Source organism: Gallus gallus, chromosome Z, assembly GCF_016699485.2.
Source record: "Gallus gallus isolate bGalGal1 chromosome Z, bGalGal1.mat.broiler.GRCg7b, whole genome shotgun sequence".
Classification (NCBI taxonomy): domain Eukaryota; kingdom Metazoa; phylum Chordata; class Aves; order Galliformes; family Phasianidae; genus Gallus; species Gallus gallus.
In genome coordinates, this window is record NC_052572.1 from 9547583 (window position 1) to 9570147 (window position 22565).

Consider the following 22565-nt stretch of genomic DNA (forward strand, 5'->3'; position numbering starts at 1 on the left):
CAAGTTCAGAATTTTCCCAACGCGGAGCAAGGGGAAGTGTTGTGATGAGAGTGAACGAGCAAGTAGAGGGCTTCCTGACAGCATGAGCCATGCTTCCTCCGTGGCACTTGAGGTTTCAGATGGGGTAATGAAGGGCTTTTGGAGAGGCCGAGCTGCTAGCACGATGCTGGGCTGACGAGAATCGTGCTGGGAGCAACGTGAGGATGTGGGTTTGGGGGACTTCTCTGATTTGTGGAATTTCCCTCGTTATTTTCCAATGATTCCCCGAATGAGGAACTTATGCCAACTGATGCCATCTGCTTTTGCGTCTCTGTTCTGAAAATGCCCAGAGCACCAGCAGACAGGTACGAGTGAAGGCTGGGCTGCTGCCAGAGGCATAACAACCGCTCTTCAGGATTATTAGAGGACTGCACGCTGCCGGGAAGCAGCAGACACGATCTCGGAGCCTGGATCACTCAGCTTTGTGCCCCTGGGGCTGCTTTCAGCCCACACTCCAGCACCCAGACAGCACCTCAGCTCTCCAGCCCGTGAGATCAGCGCCAGCTCACTGCTCACCCCGTGTCCTTTTTCCTCAGTTCGTCCCAAGCTAACAGATGCTGACGAGGGGAGGGCTGTCCTGATTGCAGACTCCACGTGGCTTCACTGCTAGAGTGGAATCCAGGAACCAGCGCTGCTCACACGTCCTCCTGTGAGCCCAGGTTCTGTGAGAGCAGCCGCTCCCACCACAGTGTCTAAAATCTGTTCTCAGGGAGCAGTGAGGTTGCAAAAGGGGCATGCAACCTGCCCAGAAAGTAGCACTGGCACTGGCGGAGCTTCCTTCTATGATGAGGAAGCCTCTTGCACCACAAGCAACCGCTCTGCCCAGCTGTTTCCTTCCAGTGCATGCACATCGTGCAGTCAGGCGGGTGCACTGAGAGGTGCTGTCTATAGGGACGAGGAAGCATGGCTCCACAGTGGGCCCTCCTCCTGGTCCTCACGACTCTGCTGGCAGCACTGGAGCTGGAACAGCATGACCCCAGCAACGGAGGGTACTCCGGGTACTCAGGTAAGGGATGGTCGCTCTCTCCTGGCAAAAGGAGGTTTTGCTGCTCGCTTGCTGTGCGTTTGCTGCGTATTTTTACCACGCAGAAGGGCCAGAGGTGTTATCCGCAGCAGGACCTGCGACGCACGGGCATCAGTTGGGATGCATTGGGGTCGAGCTGCCGTGAGCTGTGTGCTGCTGTCTTTAGGGGACCACATAAATGCTCTCCTGTGCCATTCCCCGGTGCATGGTGATATCCCCTAAAGGCTGCTCTTAGTACTGGCTATGGGGTGCCCAAGCCCTGAGCTGGGGACCCTTCAGTGAAGCCCAGGAGAGGGGGCTTCCAGGTTCGTGAGTCAGAGTCACAGTGCCCGTCCCCAGCTCTGGAGCCTGGCATGGGGGGAAACTGCAGAGCCCCCACACGCAGCTCGCTTTCTACAGGCAGATCGGGGTTGTTTTGTTATTTCCAACATCTGCCAGTAAAGCTGAGCTGCAGGGCTCATATTTAATCTCAGCAGAGCCCTTCAATTCATCTCTGTCGTTCAGGAACAATCTGAGCTCCCAGGAGGTGGGGGACACATCCAGAGCCTACGCCTGGGGCCACCACCCTGCTTTCTACATCTGTCTGACCGGGAGTCTGTCTCTATACTGACCTTGCCATAGCTGTATGACAAAAAATGTTAAATGAGCACTGCGTTGTCTCACCCTGCTGTGCGGCACGGAGGAACTGCAATGGAGGAGTGCCCTGTGCTTGCAGGGACCGGAGCACAGCACGCTGTCACTGCAACACTGGGGGCAAAGCCAGTGGCAGTGGACATCCCCAACCCGCAGTGCCTGAACCCCCCACTCAAACTGTTCCGATGGGCCAGAGAGTGCAACCCTACCAATGAGTGGTCTTCCAGCTCATTTCATAAGGGCAGGTGGAGGCCAGGACACAGCTGTGGGACACAGTGGGGACATGGTGGCTGGTGACCGCATGGCGTGCTCTGTACATCTACGTCACCTGTCTGACCCTGGAGCTGCCTGTGGTGAGGATGGTGTTTGCTGAGTTTGCACCTCTGTGTTTGTGAAAAAGAGGAACTGAGACACGAGCGCTCAGCAGCCACACGCAGCAGCCCTGCCTGCATCCTCTGTGTGTGCACATCCACACCCAGAGCAGTGCCCTGGTCCCGCTGGCATCAGGATCCTTGCATTGCAGAGGACCAGGAGAGGGGAATGGTCAGGATGGGGCCCTGCTGGAGCCATCTTACATGGGGTGGCCAGGGGTAGTGGGGCAGGACAGGGAACAAAAGGAGCAGAAGTCTCTGCGCGTCCCCCATAACCCTGGAGGGTACAATGACGGAGTGGGGAACAACCCCAGGCCACAGTGTTTTTGTGTAGCGTGGAGGAAACGAGATGACATAAGGAGCATCCCAATGCTGAGGTGAGGCAGCCCCACAGGCACAGTGTCAGCACTGCGAGCAGCTGCCAGCAGAGGATGTGGTCAGGGCATGTGGTGCATTGTGTACACCGAGCTGCACTGTCCCTTTGTGCTGTTGTCTTCTGACTGCCCTCCTGCACTGCTTTTGTGGGGTTTTACTCAACACCCGAAAAAAGACCTCAGTCCACACCGTGCTCAGAAGGGAGGTGGGCAAGCCTGTAGGGATGTTTTCCTGCAGAGCTTGACATTATGCAGTGACCTACAGGCAGGCACCCAAGAGCTATAGCAGCAGTGCCTGGTGCTGCAGTAGGTGTGAGTAAGGGAGACCTGGCTTTCAAACAGGGCCTCGAGTAAATCCTGGGGGTAGCACAGACTCCAGGGGACGCCACAGAAACTGTGAACCGTGAGCTCCTCTCTGCTGACCCCTCCTGCCATCCACACCAGGGCACGCCAGGCTCTGCTTTGCCATGCTCCTGGAATGCCCTGCAGCAGGAAAAGGTGCCCCACATAACTGCTGTAAAACGCCTGCTGTGTTTGTGTCTGCTGAGCAGAGTCAACAAGGGGTTAATTGCTGCATGAAAACCAGCACAGCACTGCGTGTCTGCTGATGCAAAGTGCTCAGACCAACCATTCTGCAGGCAACACGCATCACATGCTGAGTGCAGCTTCTTTGTCGCACCTGAACCATATTTTCCATGCGGAAACATCACCCAGGCTCCTTCCTGCACTCTGTGCAGGGCCTGTAGGTGGCTGACTGTGCAGTCTGGGTGTGAAAAACAGCCTCCCAAGATGGTTTCTTTGCTCGCACGATGCTGTCAGCCCCTACCAGGCTGGGAGCTGTGTGTTTCTCTCCTGCCTCTCTTTGAGCTCCATCCTGGTAACACAGGGCCCACCAGATGTGCCAAGGCTCACCCGAGCCCCTCTGGTTCCTGCAGGCAACCCAAAGCAGGCACTGGGCTGGAGATTTTTGCCCCAAATCCTCTAATTGGGGATTTTCTGAGAACAATGAAGAGGTGAAAGCTCTCTGAGCGCCTTCCATCCGCACTGTGCTCCTCTCCTCACCCCAGAGCCCCGCATCACCTCATGCTGGCCATTGCTGACACCGCAGTCAGCCGTGGCCGAGCCTCAGTCCTCCTCCTTGTGCCCCTGTCCCCAAGACGGACTGTCACACTTTGTCCCAACAGAGCAGTGCCCCAGACCACAGTGGGATGACAGACTCCAGTTTAGACCAGACAGAAACACTTATGCAGTGGGTGAGGAACTGCGGCTGACCTGCCCTGGACGTCTCAAGCCCTCCTTCACCATCGTCATATGTGCAAAGGAATCTCTAGGACTGGGTTTTGGGAAACCTGACTATGGAGGCGTCTGGCGGGGGATGAACAGCACAGGTGCCTGGATGCGCATTGTAAGCTCCGTTTGGTGTGTTGGTAAGTGAGAGCAGCACACAGTATGGGCGCAACGCGTAGCAGGAGGAGCCGGGTCCTGTGCCCTGTGCCTTGGGGGTCAGTCCAAGGAGTGGATGGAGAGGACAGTCCTGGGAAAATCCCAACTATGGGCTGTGAGGAGGGTTAAGGGGATGGCGGGGACAAGGGTGGAGTGGGGCAGTTTGTGATTGTGTGCTCACTGGGACACACAAGTTGTGAATGAGAGGTCACCGGGACGTACAAGGTGAGCCCCTTCCCAAGAAGTATTCCAGGGGTTATATCGTGGCATATGGACGTGTCACTTTCTGTGTACCTTCAGTGACCAGAGAGCTGCAGTTGTCTGCTGATACCCACCATCCTCTGCCCCACCTCACCATCTCCCACCCTAACTGAACCCGTTCTCACCTCTGCCAGAAACATGCCCAAGGCCCTGGTGGGATACAAGACTCCGTCTGGCACCAGATCTGCAGGAGTACAGGGAGAACGAAGAAGTGACGCTGAGCTGCTCTGAGGGTTTACAGCCATCCTACACCCACGTCAGATGTGCAAGGGAAAAGGGGGCTTTGGATTATGATGGATCTATATACAGAAACACGTGGCAGTGGAGGACAAGATCTGGCAACTGGTTCCCCATTGATCAGACTGTGCAGTGCCTTGGTAAGCGTAGTGGCAAGAGGTGCCTGCTCTGCAGCACTGTGCTCAGACTTTCCACCCTCTCCCCTCTCTGAGTTTCCCACCTCAAAACTGTGTAGGAGCATCATCCCAATGCCTGATCAGGCTCACAACTGAGCCAGGCTGTCTGTGCTATAGAAAGTCACTTCCCCAGACTGATTCTTGATCTGTGCCAGGCCCTCAGGCGTGTCAACTGCAGCACACAGCTGGGTGTGATCTGCACACTGCTGAGGGTAAACTCCATCCCACTGTCTGTGTCACTGATGGTGATATTAAAGAGTTGGCAGAGCCAGTACTGACACCACTGGGACACCACTCATCACTGATCCCCATGTGGACATTCAGCCACTGACCTCCACTCTCTGGGCACAGAGACCCTTTCCTTCTCCTCTCAAGCAGTTACACCATCATAAAAAGCTACCAGGTAGGTCAGGCAGGACCTGTCCTTGGTGAAGCCATGCTGGTTCTCCCAGTTACACCTCCCTCTCTTCCATGTGCCTTAGTATAGCTGCCAGGAGGATCTGCTCCATGATCTTCCCTGGCACACAGGAAAGGCTGACAGGCCCATAGTTCCCTGGGTCCCCTTCTTAAAAGTGGATGCAACATTGCCTTTTTTTCCAGTCACCAGAGGCTTTACCTGACTGCCATGACTTTTCACATATCATTGAGTGTGACTTGGCAACTACATCAGCCAATTCCCCCCGGACTCTGGAATGCATCCCTACTGGGACCCATAGGCTCACGGACGTTACGTTTCCTCACCAGGTTGCAAACCTGATCTTTGCTTACAGTGGGAGGGACATTGCTCCCCCAGGTTCCACCTTCTGAGCCATCTGCTCAAGAGCTGTGTGTAGCAGTCACTAGTGGAGACTGAGGCAAAAAGTTGTTGAGTGTCTCAGCCTTCTCCTTCTTTGTCGTTACTAATCTGTTCAAAAGGAGTTATGCACTCCTGGACTTTGCTTTTCCGGCTGATGTACATACAGAAGCCTTCTTTATCCTTGCTTTGTGCCTTCCCTTGACAAGTCCAGTTCCAGGTGGGCCTTGGCCTTCCTGACCCCATCCCTGCACAGCCCAGCAGCATCCCTCTATACTCCTCCTGTGGTACATGCCCCTGCTCCCTCTGCCTCTGCGTTTTCTTCTTGCTGTCCAGTTGGACCAGCAGTTCCCAGTTCAGCCGTACTGGTCTCTCCTTCATTCCAGACATCCTACACCTGGGAATGAAAAGTTCTTGTGTACTGAGAAAAACTTCCTTAGAGATCTGCCAGTTCCACTCCATTTCTTAGTTCCTGTGGACAGATTCCCAAGGGGCTCCGTTGGCCAACTCCCTGAAGATCTGAAAGTCACCTTTCCTAAAATTAAGCTTCCTGATTTTACTCTTTCTCTGCCTGATATCCCTCAGGACTGTGAGCTCCACCTCTGCATGGTCACAACGGCCCCAACAGCCTCCCATCCCGATGTCACCAATCAGTTCACTATTACTGGTGAGCAACCAGTCCAGCACTGCATCCCCCTGGTGGGGCTGTCTGTTACGTGGCTCAGGAAGTTATCCTCAGTGCATTCCAGGTGCTCCTGGATCGCCTGTAGCTCACCGTGCTACTTTTCCAGCAGGTGTCAGGGTGGTAGAAGTCCCCCAGCAGGACGAGAGCCTGCGATTGTGACAGCTTCTGTAGCTGGAGGGAGAATGCTTCATCAACAGGCTCCGCTTGATCAGTGTCCCTGTACTGAACACATACCACAAGGCTCCTTGTGCTGCTTCCATCTTAACTCTCACCACTAAGCTTTCAGCTTGCTCAGGGCCATTCCGCAGGGACAGCTCTTCACACTCTATTCCTTCCTTAATGTAGAGGACAATGCCTCCTCTCCTTCTTCCCCTGTCCATTCTGAACTGCTTGTAGCCATCGATACCCACACTCCGGTCATGGAAATCGTTTCACCAGGTTTTGGTGATGACAACTACATCATGGTTTTCAGGTAGCACAGTGGTTTCCATCACCTCCCGTTTGCTTCCCAAGCTGTGTGCGTTGGTGTAGAGGCACTTCCGCTGGGCAGCTGGTCTTCTCATCTTCTTGGAGGACAACTCCTTAATTTCTATAATGTATTTACCTTCAGTCCCCCTGTCACTTTCAACATCATAGGATTTCAGATGTGCAGCAGGTTTAGGGCCCCTGCAAGCACCCTGTCCCTCTAACTTATCTATGCCATCCCTCGCCTTGTTGTGGGCAGGCTCGCTATCACCTCCTTCCCCCCTCCAAGCCTAATTTAAAGCCATGCCCATGAGCTCAAACAACTCCTGGGCCAGAATCCCCGCTACCTGCTAGTATTTGTGCCAGGCTCAGGTACTCCCTGCAGCCAGAGACCTGCCTGCAACAGGCATGCCTCACCCTGCCTGTGCCAACACTAGCATGTTGCACTTGGGTTGGGACTGCAGCATCTGATGCATGGACTCAGATTTGAATGATCCAAGTCGTTTATTACAAGTTCTCACATCACTTACATACCTTCACAGGTTTTCTTTTTCTAGCCTTCCCATCCGCCCCTACAACTTTCCCATCCACCTTTACATGTCAACAAAGCAATCTACAAACACTGTTCAACCATTCATGCGGGCACTTATCCAAGCAGAGCTGTGAGCCCTTCTTTCTTCCTCTAGAGATGTCCTTGGTTCTCATGCTGTTTATCTTGCTACACAGCTGCTGCTCTGAACAGTTTTTTATGTATTCCCACACGGGACAATCCCAGATGTGTGCACAGACTGGGAGAAGAACTCTGAGAGCAGCCCTGCAGAGAAGGACTCAGGGGTCCTGGTGGACAAGAAGCTGCACACGAGGCAGCAGTGTGCACTGGTGCTGTTGGAAGTATCCTGGGCAGTACCCAGCAGTATCCTAGGCTGCATCAGCAGAGGGGTGGCAGCAGGGACAGGGAGGGGACTGGGACAACGGATGCTGCCCTCGGCTCAGCTCTCTGAGCGCCTTCCATCCGCACTGTGCTCCTCTCCTCACCCCAGAGCCCCGCATCACCTCATGCTGGCCACTGCTGACACCGCAGTCAGCTGTGGCCGAGCCTCAGTCCTCCTCCTTGTGCCCCTGTCCCCAAGATGGACTGTCACACTTTGTCCCAACAGAGCAGTGCCCCAGACCGCAGTGGGATGACAGACTCCAGTTTAGACCAGACAAAGACACTTATGCAGTGGGTGAGGAACTGCGGCTGACCTGCCCTGGACGTCTCAAGCCCTCCTTCACCATCGTCATATGTGCAAAGGAACCTCAAGGATCACATTCTATCACACAGTACGTCTGGTCGGGGTGGAAGAGCTCTGGTGACTGGACCCCCACTGTAAGGACTGTATCTTGTAGAGGTAAATGAGGCAGCAGCATTTCTCCCCGTCCCCTCTCTGCCTTCACACCAAAATGCCACTCACAGCATTGCCCAGCAGGCACGTGGCATGGGGCAGGGTGTGGGGCCAGCTCCGAGGGGCTCATGGGGTTGTCCTGGTCATTGCTGTGCTTCCATATGCCACCCTGGTGTGCACAGCTCTGCAAACCCTTGTTTGCCTGTGCAAAAAAGGGTCCCTGGGACTCCTCCAGCCGCCACAGGAACTGCACTGTCAGAGATGGAAGGGATAAATGAGTGGGGGGGTCAGGGAGAGCAGGGTACCTGGGTGGGAGCTGGTGGGGATATGCCAGGGGGAAGGGCAATGCCCTCCTGCAGGCCAGGGCTGTGCTACCTGTGGGGATGGTTGCAGGGACGTGGGCAGGGAGAGAGGTGCCAGTCTTGCTGCCAGAGCTCATGATCCCATGGCTAGAAAGGTGCATGCCAGCCTGTTGCCTGCAAGTCAGGGCAGGCAGGGTGAGGAGGGAGAAAGCAGCAGGCTGTGACCAACCTCTGAGCAAGGAGGATGCAGAAGGGATTTTCTGGAGCCTGGGGAGGTCTGGAGCATCATAGGCACTCAGGGATTGCAGGGATGAAGGCAGGTTTGAAGGAAGGAAAAGAGATGTCTCTTTAGGAAGGGTGCAGGTTGCGTTTTGTTGTGGGGAACAATGGATGTCTCACTGTGTCCCTGGCTGTGAGAGCAGAGCAGTTATGTGGGCATCAGTTGTGGCTTCAGAGCAAGAGGGAAGGCTTCCATCTTTGGTCCTGGCTGAGGCGTCACCTTCCCACCTGTTTGGAATTCAGAAGACGTTTCTGGGGATCCCTGCCAACCCCATCCTCAAGCACTGCCCCACTTCACCATTTCCCACCCTAACCGAACCTGCTTCCACGTCTGCTAGAAACAGAGATGACCTGACCCGCGTTGAGACCTGGGGGTCCATCTGGCACCAGACCTGGAGGAGTATAGGAAGAACAAATTAGTGATGCTGAGCTGCCCTGAAGGTTTACAGCCATCCTACTCCCACTTCATAGGTATAGGAAAAGTGATGTCCTTCAGCAATGGGAAATCCAAAGAAGTCTATAGGGGAAGGCGCATCAGAAATGCCTGTAGCTGCATCCGGTCCAGTGTGGAGTGTCTGAGTGAAAGGGCACCAGGAGCTGTCCTGGGAGCAGCGCTGCCCTCCCTGCCCAGGGGAAGGCAGGCTGTGTGAGCAGGAGAGGATTCAGGCTCTGTGTGTGCTGGGGAAGTGGGAGGTGCTGCTGAGGGGCTGTGGTGAAGGAAGGCTGATCCACATCGTGCCTGGGAGCTCCATCGCTCACCACTGCAAACCAGGACAGCGAACTTCCTCCCTCTCCCCTGCCCACCCCTGCTTGGGCAGCCTCTCTTCTGTTAACATCTTCCCATGTTTTAGGTGCAGGGAAATGCACGAAGCCACTGTGGGATCCCAGGATTCGTTTTGTCCCAGACAAGGAATCCTATAACCTCAATAAAACGGTGACACTGAGGTGTTCTGACGGGTACCGGCCTTCTGCCACGGAGATCACTTGTGTGAAACCAAGGCCACGCCAAGGCCTCCCAGCTCCTCAGAGCATCTGGCTTATGAAGAACAGCACAGGCTCATGGCAGTTGGCAGCAGAATACGTGAGATGTGTGGGTGAGTGAGGACCTTTGTGAGTGAGGGAAGGGTGGGCACGATGGAGGTCTCCCGCGTTACTGCTGGCCCCGTTACATAGGCACACATGGATGTTGCCTCTCCCTCTGGAGCAGCTGAGCAGGGTTACGGTGCCAGGAGCCTGAGGAGCAGCATGGCTCTGCCCTGTCACTTGCTGGGGGACACGGCTGTCACTGGAAGCACTGGAGGGACGTGTCCCTGCTTCCTCCAATTGCTGGGCTATCGTGCCCATGGACAGCTCACTGCCCCAGCTCACCACCTGCCACCCTAACTGAAACACCTTTCACCTCTGCCAGAAACGTGCCAAAGGCCCCATTGGGACCCCAGACTCCGTCTGGCACCAGACCAGGAGAAGTACAGGAAGAACGAAGAAGTGAAAGAAAGGAAATGACCGTATTGCAATGCTTCCTTCGCAGAGGTGCTACAAGTTGTCCCTGGGACCCTGGAGGTTTCCAGCACCAGCATCAAACTGAACTGGACCTGCAGCTTCCCTGATGCCTGCCAGCACACGGAGGCCACGTGCCGGCTGGCAGGGCCTTCCTCACCTGCCTGTGAGGCTGAGGAGGCCTCTGGAGTGGAGCTCCTGCACGGCCAGAGGGGAACATTCACCTGCACTTCCCTGCAGCCCTTCACTGACTACACCGTCACCATCTCAGTGCCCCCCAGCACAGTGCTGTTTTCACGGGGGATCAGGACAAAGGAAGCAGGTAGGTGTCCATGGGATAGTACAGGAGGGAAGGGCCGTTCCTGGGCTGGTTCACCAGCAGAGAGGCAGACCGTGTCCGTTGCCCAGCAGTTCATTCTGAGCATCCCTTCCCTCCCCGCTGTGATGGTCCTGGCACTGGGGCTGCACGCAGCCTGCGGGGCTCTGCAGAAGCGGCTGTGCAGAGTCCTGGAGCGGAGCCCTTTCCTTCCTACCCCCTCCCTCCTCGCCACACCATTGCTGCTCCTGCTGTTGTGACATCCACGCTCCTTTTGAGGCGCAAACCACGCCTGGGTTTGCTGCGCAGCCTGCCCCTGAGCAGTAGCTGAGGGCACCGTGCTGCGGGCTCAGATCCTCCCTGCTAGCCCCACGTGTCACCCCGTCTTCGTGTGCTTCCAGTGCCGCAGAAGCCGGAGCAGCTGCAGCTGGATGCCCGCACGGGGACTCTCAGGTGGAAGGCGCTGCCCTCCTGCCGAGGGGAGATCGTTGGGTACCAGGTACCGTGGGCCCCCCCAGCCCCTCCCTGCTGGCAGCTCCGTGCAGGCAGGCGTGCAGACCACGCAAAGCCTTGAGGACCAGCAGTCACCCATCCGTTTCAGCTGAGCTTCCGGCTGTGATGAATTGGAGCATTTCTAACTTCCTCTCAGCGTTCCTCAGTCTCCAGTGATGTATTTGGTGGGGTGGCCTCACAGGCTGTCCTGTGCCTCTTGCATTCTTATTTACGGCTCTGGCCGTGAGAAAGGCTGTGGTTTGCAGTGCTTGAAGCGGGTCTGAGGGAGGAGACTCTGCACCCAGCTTGTAGCCGCCTCACCTCACGATGTGATTCACGTATCAGTGAGGATGCTTTGCAAACCCGTCCAGCTCAGAGAGCTCGGAGAGCAAAGCGACTGCGTTTTCGGCAGCTGCTCCGGTGGTATCGGGAGCGTTAGCTCCAAACCCTCCCCCGCCCTCCTCTGCTCAGCGCTGCCGCTTTGCTCACACACACACACACCGAGGCTCCCGCTGGCTCCTCTCTGGGCGCTTCCAGCTGCTGGGTTAGGAGCAGGGGCAGGAGGAGCACAGCAACGTGCTGCCATCTGGCTGCGGGGTGGGCAGGTTCGTGCCGGCACGCGGCCGCTGCCCTCCAGCTCCGTGTCCTGTCTGCAGCTGAACATCACGGCCTGGGCCTCGCAGGACGGCGGCTTCCTGCACATGGAGCGGCTGAGGCTGAGCGGGCAGAGCACGGAGCACCGGCTGCCCACATACGGCCCCGGCACCAGATATGTGGTGGCCGTGCGGGGCCTCACGGCTGCGGGTCCTGGAGCTGCGTCGCTGTGGGAGTCCCACACCAACGGCTCAGGTGAGGGTCTCTGCACACAGCTGCTGCTCCTGCCCCTCCGTGCCCGTCTGCTGATGCTCATCGTGGGCATCTTCCTCTGCAGAGACCCCAGGGCCGCCCCATGGCTGCTCCCGCCTCGTGCTCGATACCTCTCCATCTCAGGGGACGGCCGTGCTTCCCCTGCACCCCATCTCCCAGCCCCCCGAGGCAGTGAGGTGAGCACAGCCCCGGCTGCTCTGCTCTTGCAGCCCTGAGCAGCGCTGCCCCCTTAAGCTGCCTCTGCCCACCTCTCTCCATTCCCATCTCTATTACCACCCCCGTACCCTTCACTTTCTCCATCCTCATCCCCATCTCACAGCCCCATCTCCATCTCCACTCTCATCCCCATCCCCATCCTTATCGCCCATCCACATTCCTACTCTCACCTCCACCCCCATTCCACATCCCCATCCCTTCCTCCATCCCAGTCTCCACCCCTGTCCTTCTTCCCTTCGCCTTCCCCATCCGCTTCCCCTTCCCCTTCCGCTTCCCCTTCCCATTCCCATTCCCTTACCTGTCTGTCCTCATCGCTGTCCTCATTCCTATCCCTGTCCCCGTTCTCCAGCTCATCCCCATGTCGGTCTCATCCCCTTCCCCACGCCCCCTGATCCCCATCCCCGTCTCACAGCCCTGCCTTGCAGTGAGCACCAGCTGCTCGTGGCCGTGACGCACAACAGCACGGTGCTGGAAGACGCCTGCTCGGGGGAGCTGCAGCCCTCCAACCACAGCCACCCGCCTGACCCCTACGTGGCCGCCGTGCTCAACCTCAGCGCACCCACGGACTTCGTGCTGGGTGACGGGACCCGCGGGCACGGCTTCCACAACGCTCCCCTGCACCCGGGATGGGACTACAGCGCCCTTCTGCGCCTCGCCCGGCGCTCACCGCAGGTACCCGTGCCGGGGGCTCTTGTGGGTGGTGCCGGGAAGCGACCGCCGTGTCCTCAGCCGTGGTTGGGGCCCTGGGTGGCCCTGAGTGGCAGCCCCTTGCTGCGGTGCGGGTGGTGGTGTGGGACTGCTCTGAGCTCTCCCTCCTGTGCCCTTCAACAGGCAGAGACGTTCACCTGCGTGTGCTACAGCTTTTCCATGGGTGAGTGGTTCCTCTGCCCCATACCTGTACCCAAGCTCTTTCTGTATCCCTCCCTTTCCCAGACCAAACACTTGCAAGGAGAGGAGTTGGGGAGTGCAGGAGCTCTACTGGGAGCAGAGGAATCTTCTGTTTCCCAGAAGTGTATTTATCTGCTACAACCACTTCCTTCCTCCATCTTCTTGGATGTTCTTTGCATCCTGAGGCTCTCTGTGGGCACACAGGCTTTTGTACCTCTGGCCTTTTGGGCAGGTGTGCACAGCTGGCAGCTGGACCCCCTGAAGCTTCCATGCCATCATCTCTCCTCACATCCCAGTCCTAACACTGCTCTAGTGCACGTGCAACCCCAGAAACACTAACGCCTTGCCCATCTCTGGCTGTGCTGGGGGAAAGGCACAGTGACATGCCCATGCCGAAGGGCATCACAACCAGCATCACCCCTCTTTCTGCAGCAGCGTGGCTGTTTCCCAGCACAGAGCCTGTGGTGGGAAATGAGGGGAGCTGCTTTTCTCCCCACATCACTGTGGGGTCTCCTCCCTCTGGGTTTGGGTTATGTGCAGCCTGATCCTGGTCTGTGCTTGTTTCAGGGCAGGAGTCGATTCCTCTGCTGCACAGACTGCATGTGCTGATGGCACTTGTGCTGGCTGCTGTAGTCCTGGCACTGGGGATTTTCCTGCTCCCCCTTCTCATCTGGTCAGTACATGTCTCTGCTCTCCTGCTCTTTGTTTTGTCCAGGGGTTGCCCAGTAGGGATCCTGAAATAAAGCAGGATATGTTGCCACATGGGCATCCCCCTCTGCTCTCCACCTCCTGCTGATCTTTGGGCTGACTTGCTGTCTTGCAGGCAAAAGCGCAACAGACCAAAAGCCTCTGAGATCAACAGCGGTATCCCCCTCCGAAAGCGCTGCAGAGGTGCAGTATGAGCAGCCTGAACAGGTTGCTTGGTAAAAGAATGAGCAGGGTGCTCCCAGGCACTGTGAGGTTCCTTGCAGAACAAAGGGGATCAGAGCTGGCTGGTGTGGGGAAAGAGACACCTCACAGACAGGGAGACATGCATGGGAAGGGATGAAGCTGGGTTTGGTAGGGTTCTGCCCACTGAAATGCCAGCTCAGTCCCATCAGCTCATGCTGACCTCCTGTCCTGATGCTCTCCATAGGTGCCAGCGGTCTGAATACACTGATCCCAGTGGAGGAACTGCTGGATGCTCTGAAGGAGCTTCAAAGGGCAGAGATAGAGGCAGAGCAGATGGAAGATGAATCAGTCAACAGGCACGAGGCAGGGCGTCTGGGCGAGTACCAGGTCTGTGTTAGGTGTTCTTTCCCATCTGGCTGCACCATCCATCCAGCCCCAGCCCCAGCCCCTCCTGGTGTGTGTGAGGCACTCAGCCTCACCACCTCCCCCCCCCCCCCCAGACTAATGCAGAGCTCCTCTTCCTCCTGTGCAGAAACTGGCCTCCTCTCTGTGCCACTCCTGCAACGCTGGGAAGGAGCTGTGTAACGAGGGCAAGAACCGCTACAGGAGCATCATCCCATGTAAGCAAAGCTCTCCTGGGGCTCAAAGCTCCTCTGTGGCTGATGCAGTGTGGACATTTGGCCACTGCGCTAATGGTCTTCTCTCAAAACACATTGCATTTTCTTCCTGTGCCATGTCCCCTGTTGTTTTGTTAGCTCTTCTTTCCTTCTGAACTTGTTCTGAGGCTTGGAAAGCTGCTGAGGAGAGATCAAACAGAGCTTTCCTACAAGACACCCCCTTCCTTATACAGTCATTTCACTGCTGCCCCAAAGGGACAGCCCACCGACTCCCACCTCCCCTCTCTCCCAGATGATCACTGCCGCGTGGTGCTGCAGCCCTCTTACACAGGGAACGACTACATCAACGCCAGCTACGTGGATGTAGGTAGCAAGGAGGATAGCTCCTCCTCTATTTCTTGCCTTATTAAATGTTTAACATGGATCACTGGAGCTGTTTGAAACTCTCCTCCACAGAGCTACCGGAGCCCACGCTTCTTCATTGCTGCTCAAGGTGGGTGCCCCCAGCCCTGGGAGCTGCCCAGAGCTGGCACAGGTCCTCATATGCGATGGGATGGGTTGGTTTGCTCTGTGCAGCAAGCAGAGGGGGTTCTCGGGCTCCTTACAAAGCTGCTGAATCATTTTGGGTAAATAGGACTCTAATTGTGGGAGCTCGGGTTGGATATTAGGGAAGAATTCTCCTCAGAAACAGTGGTAAGGCACTGGAACAGGCTGCCCAGGGAGGTGGGCAGAGTCACCATCTCTGAAGGTGTCCAAGAAACATGTGGATGTGGCAGTGAGGGACATGGTTAGTGGGCATGGGGGGGTGGGTTGGGGTTGGACTAGGTAGTTTTAGAGGCCTTTTCCAACCTCATGATTCTAAAATTCTATGATCATCCTGGGGACGTAGGTGGGGCAGGCACTCATTTTCAGGTGAGTGGGCAGCAGCTCACTTTCAGGTTTGGTGCAGTGACCACTGCCCTGTGCCAGTACCCATCAGACTCCTTGGTGCACTCTGGGCTCATCCACCCTCCCTCTTGCTGGTCCCTTTTTCTAAAATGGGTGCCAAAGTCGGGGTGCCTGGTACCCCTGGCCATGTGCTGCCATGCCCAGGCTGTGTCACGTCAGTCCTGGGAAGAGGGAAACGTGAGGCTGCCCCAAGGAACCTGGGGGCATCTCCATGGTTTGGGCTCTGACACAGGGCTGTCCTCTTCCTTCCCAAGGCCCTTTGCCTGGGACGGTGGTGGATTTCTGGCAGATGGTCTGGCAGGAGAAGATCTCAGTCATTGTGATGTTGACAGGATTGGTGGAGCAGAACAAGGTAAGCATCCCAGCTCAGCTCTGGTTTCCCAGTGCCTAGTTTTCCTTGCTTTGCTTTGCTCAGCACAACCCTCAGTGAGGGCAGGAAGCACCTCCACACCACTGCAGGTTTGCAGCGCCCCCCTAATGAACTTGTTGGTGCTGCCATTGACAGGTCAAGTGCGAGCAGTACTGGCCAGAGCAGCAGCAAGTATATGGGGACTTCACTGTAACACTCAACAACACCAGGACCACCACAGGCCTTATTACACGTGTCTTCTGCCTGCAGAAGGTAAGGCTGCCATGCAGCTGTGATGGGGTTGCAGGGTTCTTCTGCAGTTATCAGCTGGCATTCAGCCCTGCCTGGAGTCAGCCTTGCTGTCGCTATGCACTATTCCAGAGCGTCAGCCCTGGGTTTCTGAGCAAGGCAAAGGCAAGCAGTCAGCTCCAGTGACCACCCTGACTGAGTCTGGACTGATGTACCTGGGCAGATCCTGCACTCTCAAGGGCCTGGGAGAGGTAGAGGTAGAGGACAAAGGGTAGAAAAGTAGCTAAAGGATATAAAAGGGTCTCTCTCCACATCCAGGCTTTTTGGGGTGATGAGACAGGTACTTGCCATCTGGGTCAACCTGCAGAAGATCCACATGGAAGCACCATGGTGCCTTGCAGCTCCTGAACTTGAACAGAGAGATTATGATTTAACGTAGCTTACCTGAAGACATTTCTCAGGATGGGTACTTCTACTGAAGTTGTTCTTTGGATAATAAGCAGAAACCAAAACAGTTGCAAGGAGAGGAGAATGGGTACAGCTGCAGATGTTAGGCATGTTCATGTCTTATCTAGAACAAAGTCCACCTGAAAGGTAGGACTCCAAGAGCACCTGATGATGGGACGTCAGTTCATCAGCTTAAGCCAGGTGAATACAGGGTGGCCTGGTACCAAAGTGGCTACATGCTTATCAGTGCAGTAACAGCCTCAGGAAATGCCTTATTTGGGGAAGTATGGCTTACTGAAGACTATAGAGAGACTCAACACTGTGATATTTATTTCTTCCCTCTGAGACACAGGCTGCATTTACTGCTCCGAGCTCACAGTTCTTAGCGTGGGGAGGCAGAGAATAAAGATAGTTATGTGGCTTGGTGAATTTGCTCGAAGTCCTTGTGGTGCCCTTTGCTGTCTGATCAGCTACAGTGGGGCAGAGTGTTGGTGGTGCATCCCTGCCATACTTTTCCTCTACTTGTTGATGAGTACTTCACATAACTTCTCAGACTGGTTCCTGCTCCAGCCACATCTCCCTCCTTGCAGGCAGGCTGGGCTCTCCCAAAAGTGGTGGAGCAGTTTCACTACCTGCAGTGGCCAGACCACGATGTGCCCAGGAACCCATCCCAGCTGCTGTGCCTGGTGGAAATGGTGAACAAGAGTGGGTCAGAATCTCCTACGGGCCCTGTGCTGGTGCACTGCAGGTACTGGGATGGGAGTGCTCTTGTGCTGGAGCAAGGCTGGCCAGGGCTGTACCAACCCCTCTCCTGTGTCCTCAGTGCAGGGATTGGGCGGACAGGCACCTTCATTGCCCTGGACTTTCTCCTGAAGATGGCAAAGGCCGAGGGAAAGGTGGATGTGTTTCACTGCGTGCAGAAGCTGCGGGAGCAGCGGATCGGTATGGTGCAGACCAAGGTGAGGGGAATCACCTCCTGCCCACGTGCTGCGGGACTGCAGATCTGCCTCCCACCTGTGGTGTGCCAAGCCACATCAGCTGTGATGTGCATGGTCCAATCACCAGGACTGGAGTTGCCAGGTGATAGAGACTGCAGGGCCTTGTTATCATTGTGCTGCCCAAACCTATGGACCCTCTGAGACTCTGAAGTGGCACCAGCATACAAATGCACCAACAGTCCTGGCATGGAAGGGCGGGTCCTTGCTCTTACAGGAAAGGGGCATGCACGTGTCCTTTGGGCTTTCAGGATATTTGCCCACATGGCATCATCTGGACAGATGTGTCCTGGTCAAGGGACTATGTTCCCACGGTCTGCTCACAGCTGTGACCCTGTGAAGGAAGATGTAAGTTGGGCAGGCCTGTCCAGCTGCTCGCAGTAGTTCACTGGTTTTCTGGGCTTCCCCCCTGAGAGCGGGGGTCTGCTTTGAGAGGGGGCATCAAATGACAGGAAGATGGTCTTGCCTGGGTGGTTACAGTTGCTGGCTGCTCCTCAGAGCAGGGCTGCCTGCCCCAAGGGTGTCTGGCAGGGAGGTGAAGGGTAGAGCTGGGACAATCCCCATGCAGGTCAGTGTTAGTGTGTTGCAGTCTGTGGACAGCAGTCGGGAGTCCCAGTGCTGCCCATAGAGCTGCTCCAATGAGTGCACTAACTCACATCTCCATGCAGGAGCAGTATGCCTTTTTGTATGAGGTGCTGCTAGAAGGTTTGCTCTGTGGCTGCACTGGGGTGCCAGTGGAGAGAGTTGCCAGTCACATCAGCTGCCTCCAAGGAGCTGAGACCCAAAGCCAGAACAGTGTCCTGGAGAAGGAGTTCAAGGTACCACCAGGACCTGGTGCAGCAGGTCTGCTCCCTCCTGCCACAACTCTTACCCAGCCGTGGGTGAGAGGTGGGGGGAGTGTTTCTCTGTGCTTTACCTGGAGACTGAAAGGGAGCCAACAGGAAGGGCTTGCTCAGGTGGATCATCTCTTACAGGCAGTGCAGAAGTTTTCTGAGTTGTTCCAGCTCCTGCCGTGCAGAGAAGCGGAGAAACCCAGCAACCAGCCCAAGAACCGCAAGCCAGGAATCCTGCCAGGTACTGCAGGGCTGGAAGCCCCTTGCTCCATGACCCAGCTCCTGAGAGCAGCGAGGGGAAGGATGCTGTCCCCAGCACTGCTGCTTCCCTCCCCAGCACCATGACAGAAACATGGGACCAAGCATTCTGCCCCTGGGACCAAATGCCAGTTTCTGGTTGGTGATGCATGGTGTCATAGAATCATACAGATTGGAAAAGGTCTTCAAAACCACCAAGACCAACCATAAACCTGACATATCCAGGCCCATCACTAAACCACGTCCCTCAGTGCCACATCCTAGCATCTCTTCAACATCTCCAAGGATGGGGACTCCACTACTTCCCTGACAGCCTGTTCTAATTCTTGACCACCCTCTCCATGCAGAAATTCTTCCTGGTGTCCCATGTAAACCTCTCCTGGTACAAACTGAGACTGTTACTTAACATCGGCAAAGCGTTCCCTCTATGTGAACCACACCTCCTTCCCATCTCCTTCTGTGCTTCCACAGCTGAACCTAACCTTCCGCATCCTAACTCTAACCACAGCCTTAACTCTAACCCTAACCCTTACCTTAACCCCAGCCTCAACTCTTAACTCAACCCTAACCCTCACTGTCACTGAGGAGGAGCCCAGATCAGGTGCCAGATAGTGACCGGGAATGGGGTTCACAGCTGCTTCAGTGCCTTCCCCCTCATCCCCCTCTGTGCAGGCAGAGGACGGCTCAGCCCTTCTCCCTCTGCCCTTGCCTCCACAGCCGACTTCTTCCGGCCCATCCTGATGTCCTCGCTGAACGCTGACGGCTCGCCGGCCTACATCAACGCCGTGTTTGCCAGTGTAAGGCCGCAGCCAAGCGGGGTTTGGGGCTGCTAGGAGCAGCAAAGGCTCCGCGAGCACTCAGCGCAGATCTGGGCTGTGCCGCCCAGCTTCAGGCACCCCAGCCCGAGCGGTCCATCCTGGTGACTGTTCCCCGTGCCCTCCCTGCTGCCAGGAGGTGGCCCCCGAGTTCAGCCGAAGCTCTGACAGCGCGCAGCTCAGCGGGCTGCTGCTGCACGGCTGCTGCCGTTTGCCTGCACTGAGTTGCCCTGCAACTCCGCGGGCTGTGCCTTGCCCTTGGCCGCATGGAGGCTGCTGGAGTAGCTGTGGTTCTCGCAGGCATGGCCATGTCTGTGCTCTGTGTCACCTCTTAATTTCCCCCTCCCGACTGCTCTGTTTTGCAGACGTACAGCAAGGAGGACAGGCTGATCATCACCCAACTGCCCTTCTCCAGCACTCTGGTGGATTTCTGGGCTCTGGTCTGGGATTACACCTGCACCTCAGTGGTTGTGCTGAACCAGCTTCAGGAGCTGGACAAGGTCAGCTGTCTGCCCTTCTCCTGCCAGCCTGCTTTCTGCCTTTGCCATACAACAGCTCTTTTCACTGGGGCCCTGCTTGCTACGGGAGCCAGCTGCAAGCTTGTGGGCTCCACTTTGCTGCACTATCAGGACAATCCCAGTCTCATGGTATTGCAGTGGTGGAGTGAACCGACAGGAACAAGGGCATCCCTTGCGTTTTGCTTCCCCTGACCCAGTACTCAGTGCTGTAGGGGTGCTGTTTTTCTGGCTGCTGTCCTGCAGGTCAGCCCCAAAGCACAGAGCAGGCAGAGTACCCATGTGCATGCTGTGGTTGAGGGGTTGGGCCAAGTGTACCCACATGAGGCACTGAGCTGCAGCGTGTCACCATGCGTTTATCTACCCCCAGACATACGTGGAGGTCTGGCCCACCCAAGGCAGAGCCGTCCATGGCCACTTTCACATCCAGTGGATCTCCAAGGAGCCTAGAGCTGGTTTCACAGTCTGGGCACTGGCACTCTCCAATAGGCAGCAGGTGGGTTTTGGCACAGCAATGACAAAGTCCTTTGAGAACAGCCTTTGACAGACCTGTGAGCCGCTGCAGTCTTTGGTTTAGGGCCAGAGTCACAGCTGGAAATGCCAGAGGCTGCAGCAGCCAAAAAGAGCTGATGGGTTCCTTCAACGACACTGGTCAGAGCAGGGCCTTTCCCCATGGGAGGTTTGTCCCAAGAGAGTGAGGCTGTATGCAGTGGTACAAGGCAGAGCACAGATATGTGTGCACACCTTTCCAACCTGGAGAACACCAGCCATGAATAGTCCGTGCATCTCAATGATTGCTTATGGATGGGGATAGCTACTATAAGCTTCTGGACCAGATCCATACTTTCTGTCCTTCTTCTCTGTGAAGCCAGTGGGTTACTGGCTTCTGCCCAACCCAACTTCTTTCTTCCTTGCTAGCCCAAGAAAGCTGCAATGAAAGTCCACTTCTGGCAGCTGGAGGACTGGCCTATGCAGCAGCATCTTCCCCCCCACCCCAGCACCATCATCAACCTGCTAGGGAAGGTGGAGACGCACCAGCGGCAGAGCCAGGATGGGCACATCCTCGTCACTTGCTGGTAAGTAATATGTCTTTCAGAGGAGCAGCTGTGGCACAGAGATGGCTCACCTGAGTTACATCAGTGAACTCAGGTCCCAGCTTCAGCCTCAGGTCAGGGTGGACATGTTCAGCTGTGTTCAGGGGGAAAGGCTTCCCCGTGGAGGCTGGCTTGGTTCAGGACCATCCCAAGAGCCCCACATCTGTGCGGTGGGACACCGCTGGGTATCAGCACCACCAAATCACGCTGCCCTCCACAGGGATGGTGCCAGCCGGAGTGGGATCTTCTGTGCTGCCAGCTTCCTGTGCGAGCAGATCCAAAGTGAGGGGCTGGTTGATGTATCCCAGGCTGTGAGGATGTTGAAGAGGCGGCGGAGGCAGCTGATTAAAGATGTGGTAGGTGTTGACTTCACACTCATCTGGGAACTGGAGCAATACTGGAGCACTGGTGAAAAACTGTTGGGTGCCCAGGTGCCTGCTCTGCACCCACCTCACCAGCAGCTCTAGGTCCTTGAGGCCATCGTACCATTCCTGTCTGGGAGTGAATATCAGACACTGTGCCATGGGTGCTGGCACTCCTCCCAAGCCCAGACAGCCACAGCATTGGGGTAGCCTGGCTCTCAGCCACTGGAGCACACATTCCTCACTAGGGGAAGCAAACTGTGACTGAGAGACGGGGATGTACCTACGCCTGGCATTCTGTGGGAGATGTTGGTAACCATGCTGGCCTTCCTCAGAAGGCATTCTGGTATCAGGTGCTCATGTGAATCTTTCTGTCCACAGGAACAGTATGGGCTGTGCTACAAACTAGCCCTCAGTTACTTGAATTCATTTGAAACCTATGGCAATTTCAAGTAAGAGACGTGGTCACAGCTCATCTCTGGCCAAGACTTCAGCCTTCTTGAGGAAGCACTGGAAACCAGAGGAGATGTGCACAGCCCCAGCATCACATAATCATTAAAGTTGGAAAGACCACTGAAATCATCTATTCCAACCATTAAGCCATCGATGCTTTACTCCTCTCATGAGCCACCCTAAGGGCCGTCTGCAGCTAGACAACACAGGCTGGACTGTCTCCAAATTGTGGACAGAATTTGAAACATGAACATGGCCCTTTGCTCAGAGTTTTGGCAGGACTTTACCTGGCACCACAACATGACTTCGCTGAGCAGAGCATAGGCACCAGGCCGTGATGTATCCATGCCAAGGATGCAGAGAACTAGCATCCAGGCTCCCCTTCAGACAATCTCAGTGAAAGGGGGGTAGCTGCACCAACACCCCAGTTGTGCTCAGTCAGGAGCACCAAACTACCGTGAGGTCTCCTCCAGGGCTGTAGCACAGGCCATCTGTCCTGCTTTGGGGGAAGCAGCAAGCTCGTGTCCAAGAAGAGCCAGGGGAGGGATAATCCACAGCCCCACAGGGAGGATTTATTCCTTCCCACACCACACAGTCCCTTCCTGCTGCTGCATCTTCCTGATGCTGGTCCAGATGCCACAGCCCTGACAGCGCCAGAGACGCTCTCTTACAAGCCTGCCTGCCCCATCATGGAAATCCAAGTTGGATGTCCATACTTTGAATGTTATCTCTGCAGGTTACAGCCCAGGAGAGGCTGCTGCGCCACAGAGAACATCTGTCAGGACTGACCCCATAGTCCTATCTGTGTATTACCAATAAATGCTCTGTGATGACTTCAGTGGTGGTGGTGAGCTCTGAACTTCACTTTTCTTCCAGGTTTGATCTGACATGGGGGCTACAAAGAAGCACAGGTCCCTCAGCTCTACCCACAGTGCGTGCACAGGACACAGTCCCACCCAAGATATGTGCATCATCTCAACAAGGCATGGTTCGATC

General features: G+C 55.9%; 1 protein-coding gene across 7 annotated transcripts; it reads left to right on the plus strand.

Annotated features, from left to right (window-relative positions):
* Nucleotides 1-872: 872 nt before the first annotated feature.
* On the plus strand, nt 873-22407 carry LOC100858919 (receptor-type tyrosine-protein phosphatase S-like). 7 transcript variants are annotated; one of them, XM_015277482.4, is made up of 29 exons: nt 873-1045; nt 3626-3868; nt 4271-4522; nt 7659-7892; nt 9319-9561; nt 9996-10286; nt 10682-10779; nt 11429-11621; nt 11704-11815; nt 12281-12527; nt 12687-12726; nt 13311-13416; nt 13567-13634; nt 13879-14021; nt 14167-14254; nt 14544-14614; nt 14708-14744; nt 15454-15551; nt 15705-15821; nt 16835-16992; nt 17068-17203; nt 17908-18057; nt 18214-18313; nt 19048-19127; nt 19511-19645; nt 20031-20156; nt 20579-20736; nt 20975-21110; nt 21498-22407. In XM_015277482.4, the coding sequence occupies exons 1-29, from the start codon at nt 943-945 to the stop codon at nt 21570-21572; spliced, it is 4038 nt and encodes a 1345-aa protein (XP_015132968.2). In that variant the 5' UTR covers nt 873-942; the 3' UTR covers nt 21573-22407. The 7 variants fall into 7 exon arrangements, with proteins under 7 accessions (XP_015132968.2, XP_015132969.2, XP_040512431.1 ...); XM_015277483.4 differs by having other exon boundaries at nt 4280-4522; XM_040656497.2 differs by lacking the exon at nt 20031-20156.
* Nucleotides 22408-22565: the final 158 nt, after the last annotated feature.

Coding starts and splice junctions, on each gene's coding strand:
- LOC100858919 (XM_015277482.4), top strand. CDS start 943: ATGGCTCCACAGTGGGCCCTCCTCCTGGTCCTCACGACTCTGCTGGCA. Junction 11,622..11,703: donor GTCCCACACCAACGGCTCAG/GTGAGGGTCTCT, acceptor CTTCCTCTGCAG/AGACCCCAGGGCCGCCCCAT. Junction 13,417..13,566: donor CTGCTCCCCCTTCTCATCTG/GTCAGTACATGT, acceptor GCTGTCTTGCAG/GCAAAAGCGCAACAGACCAA.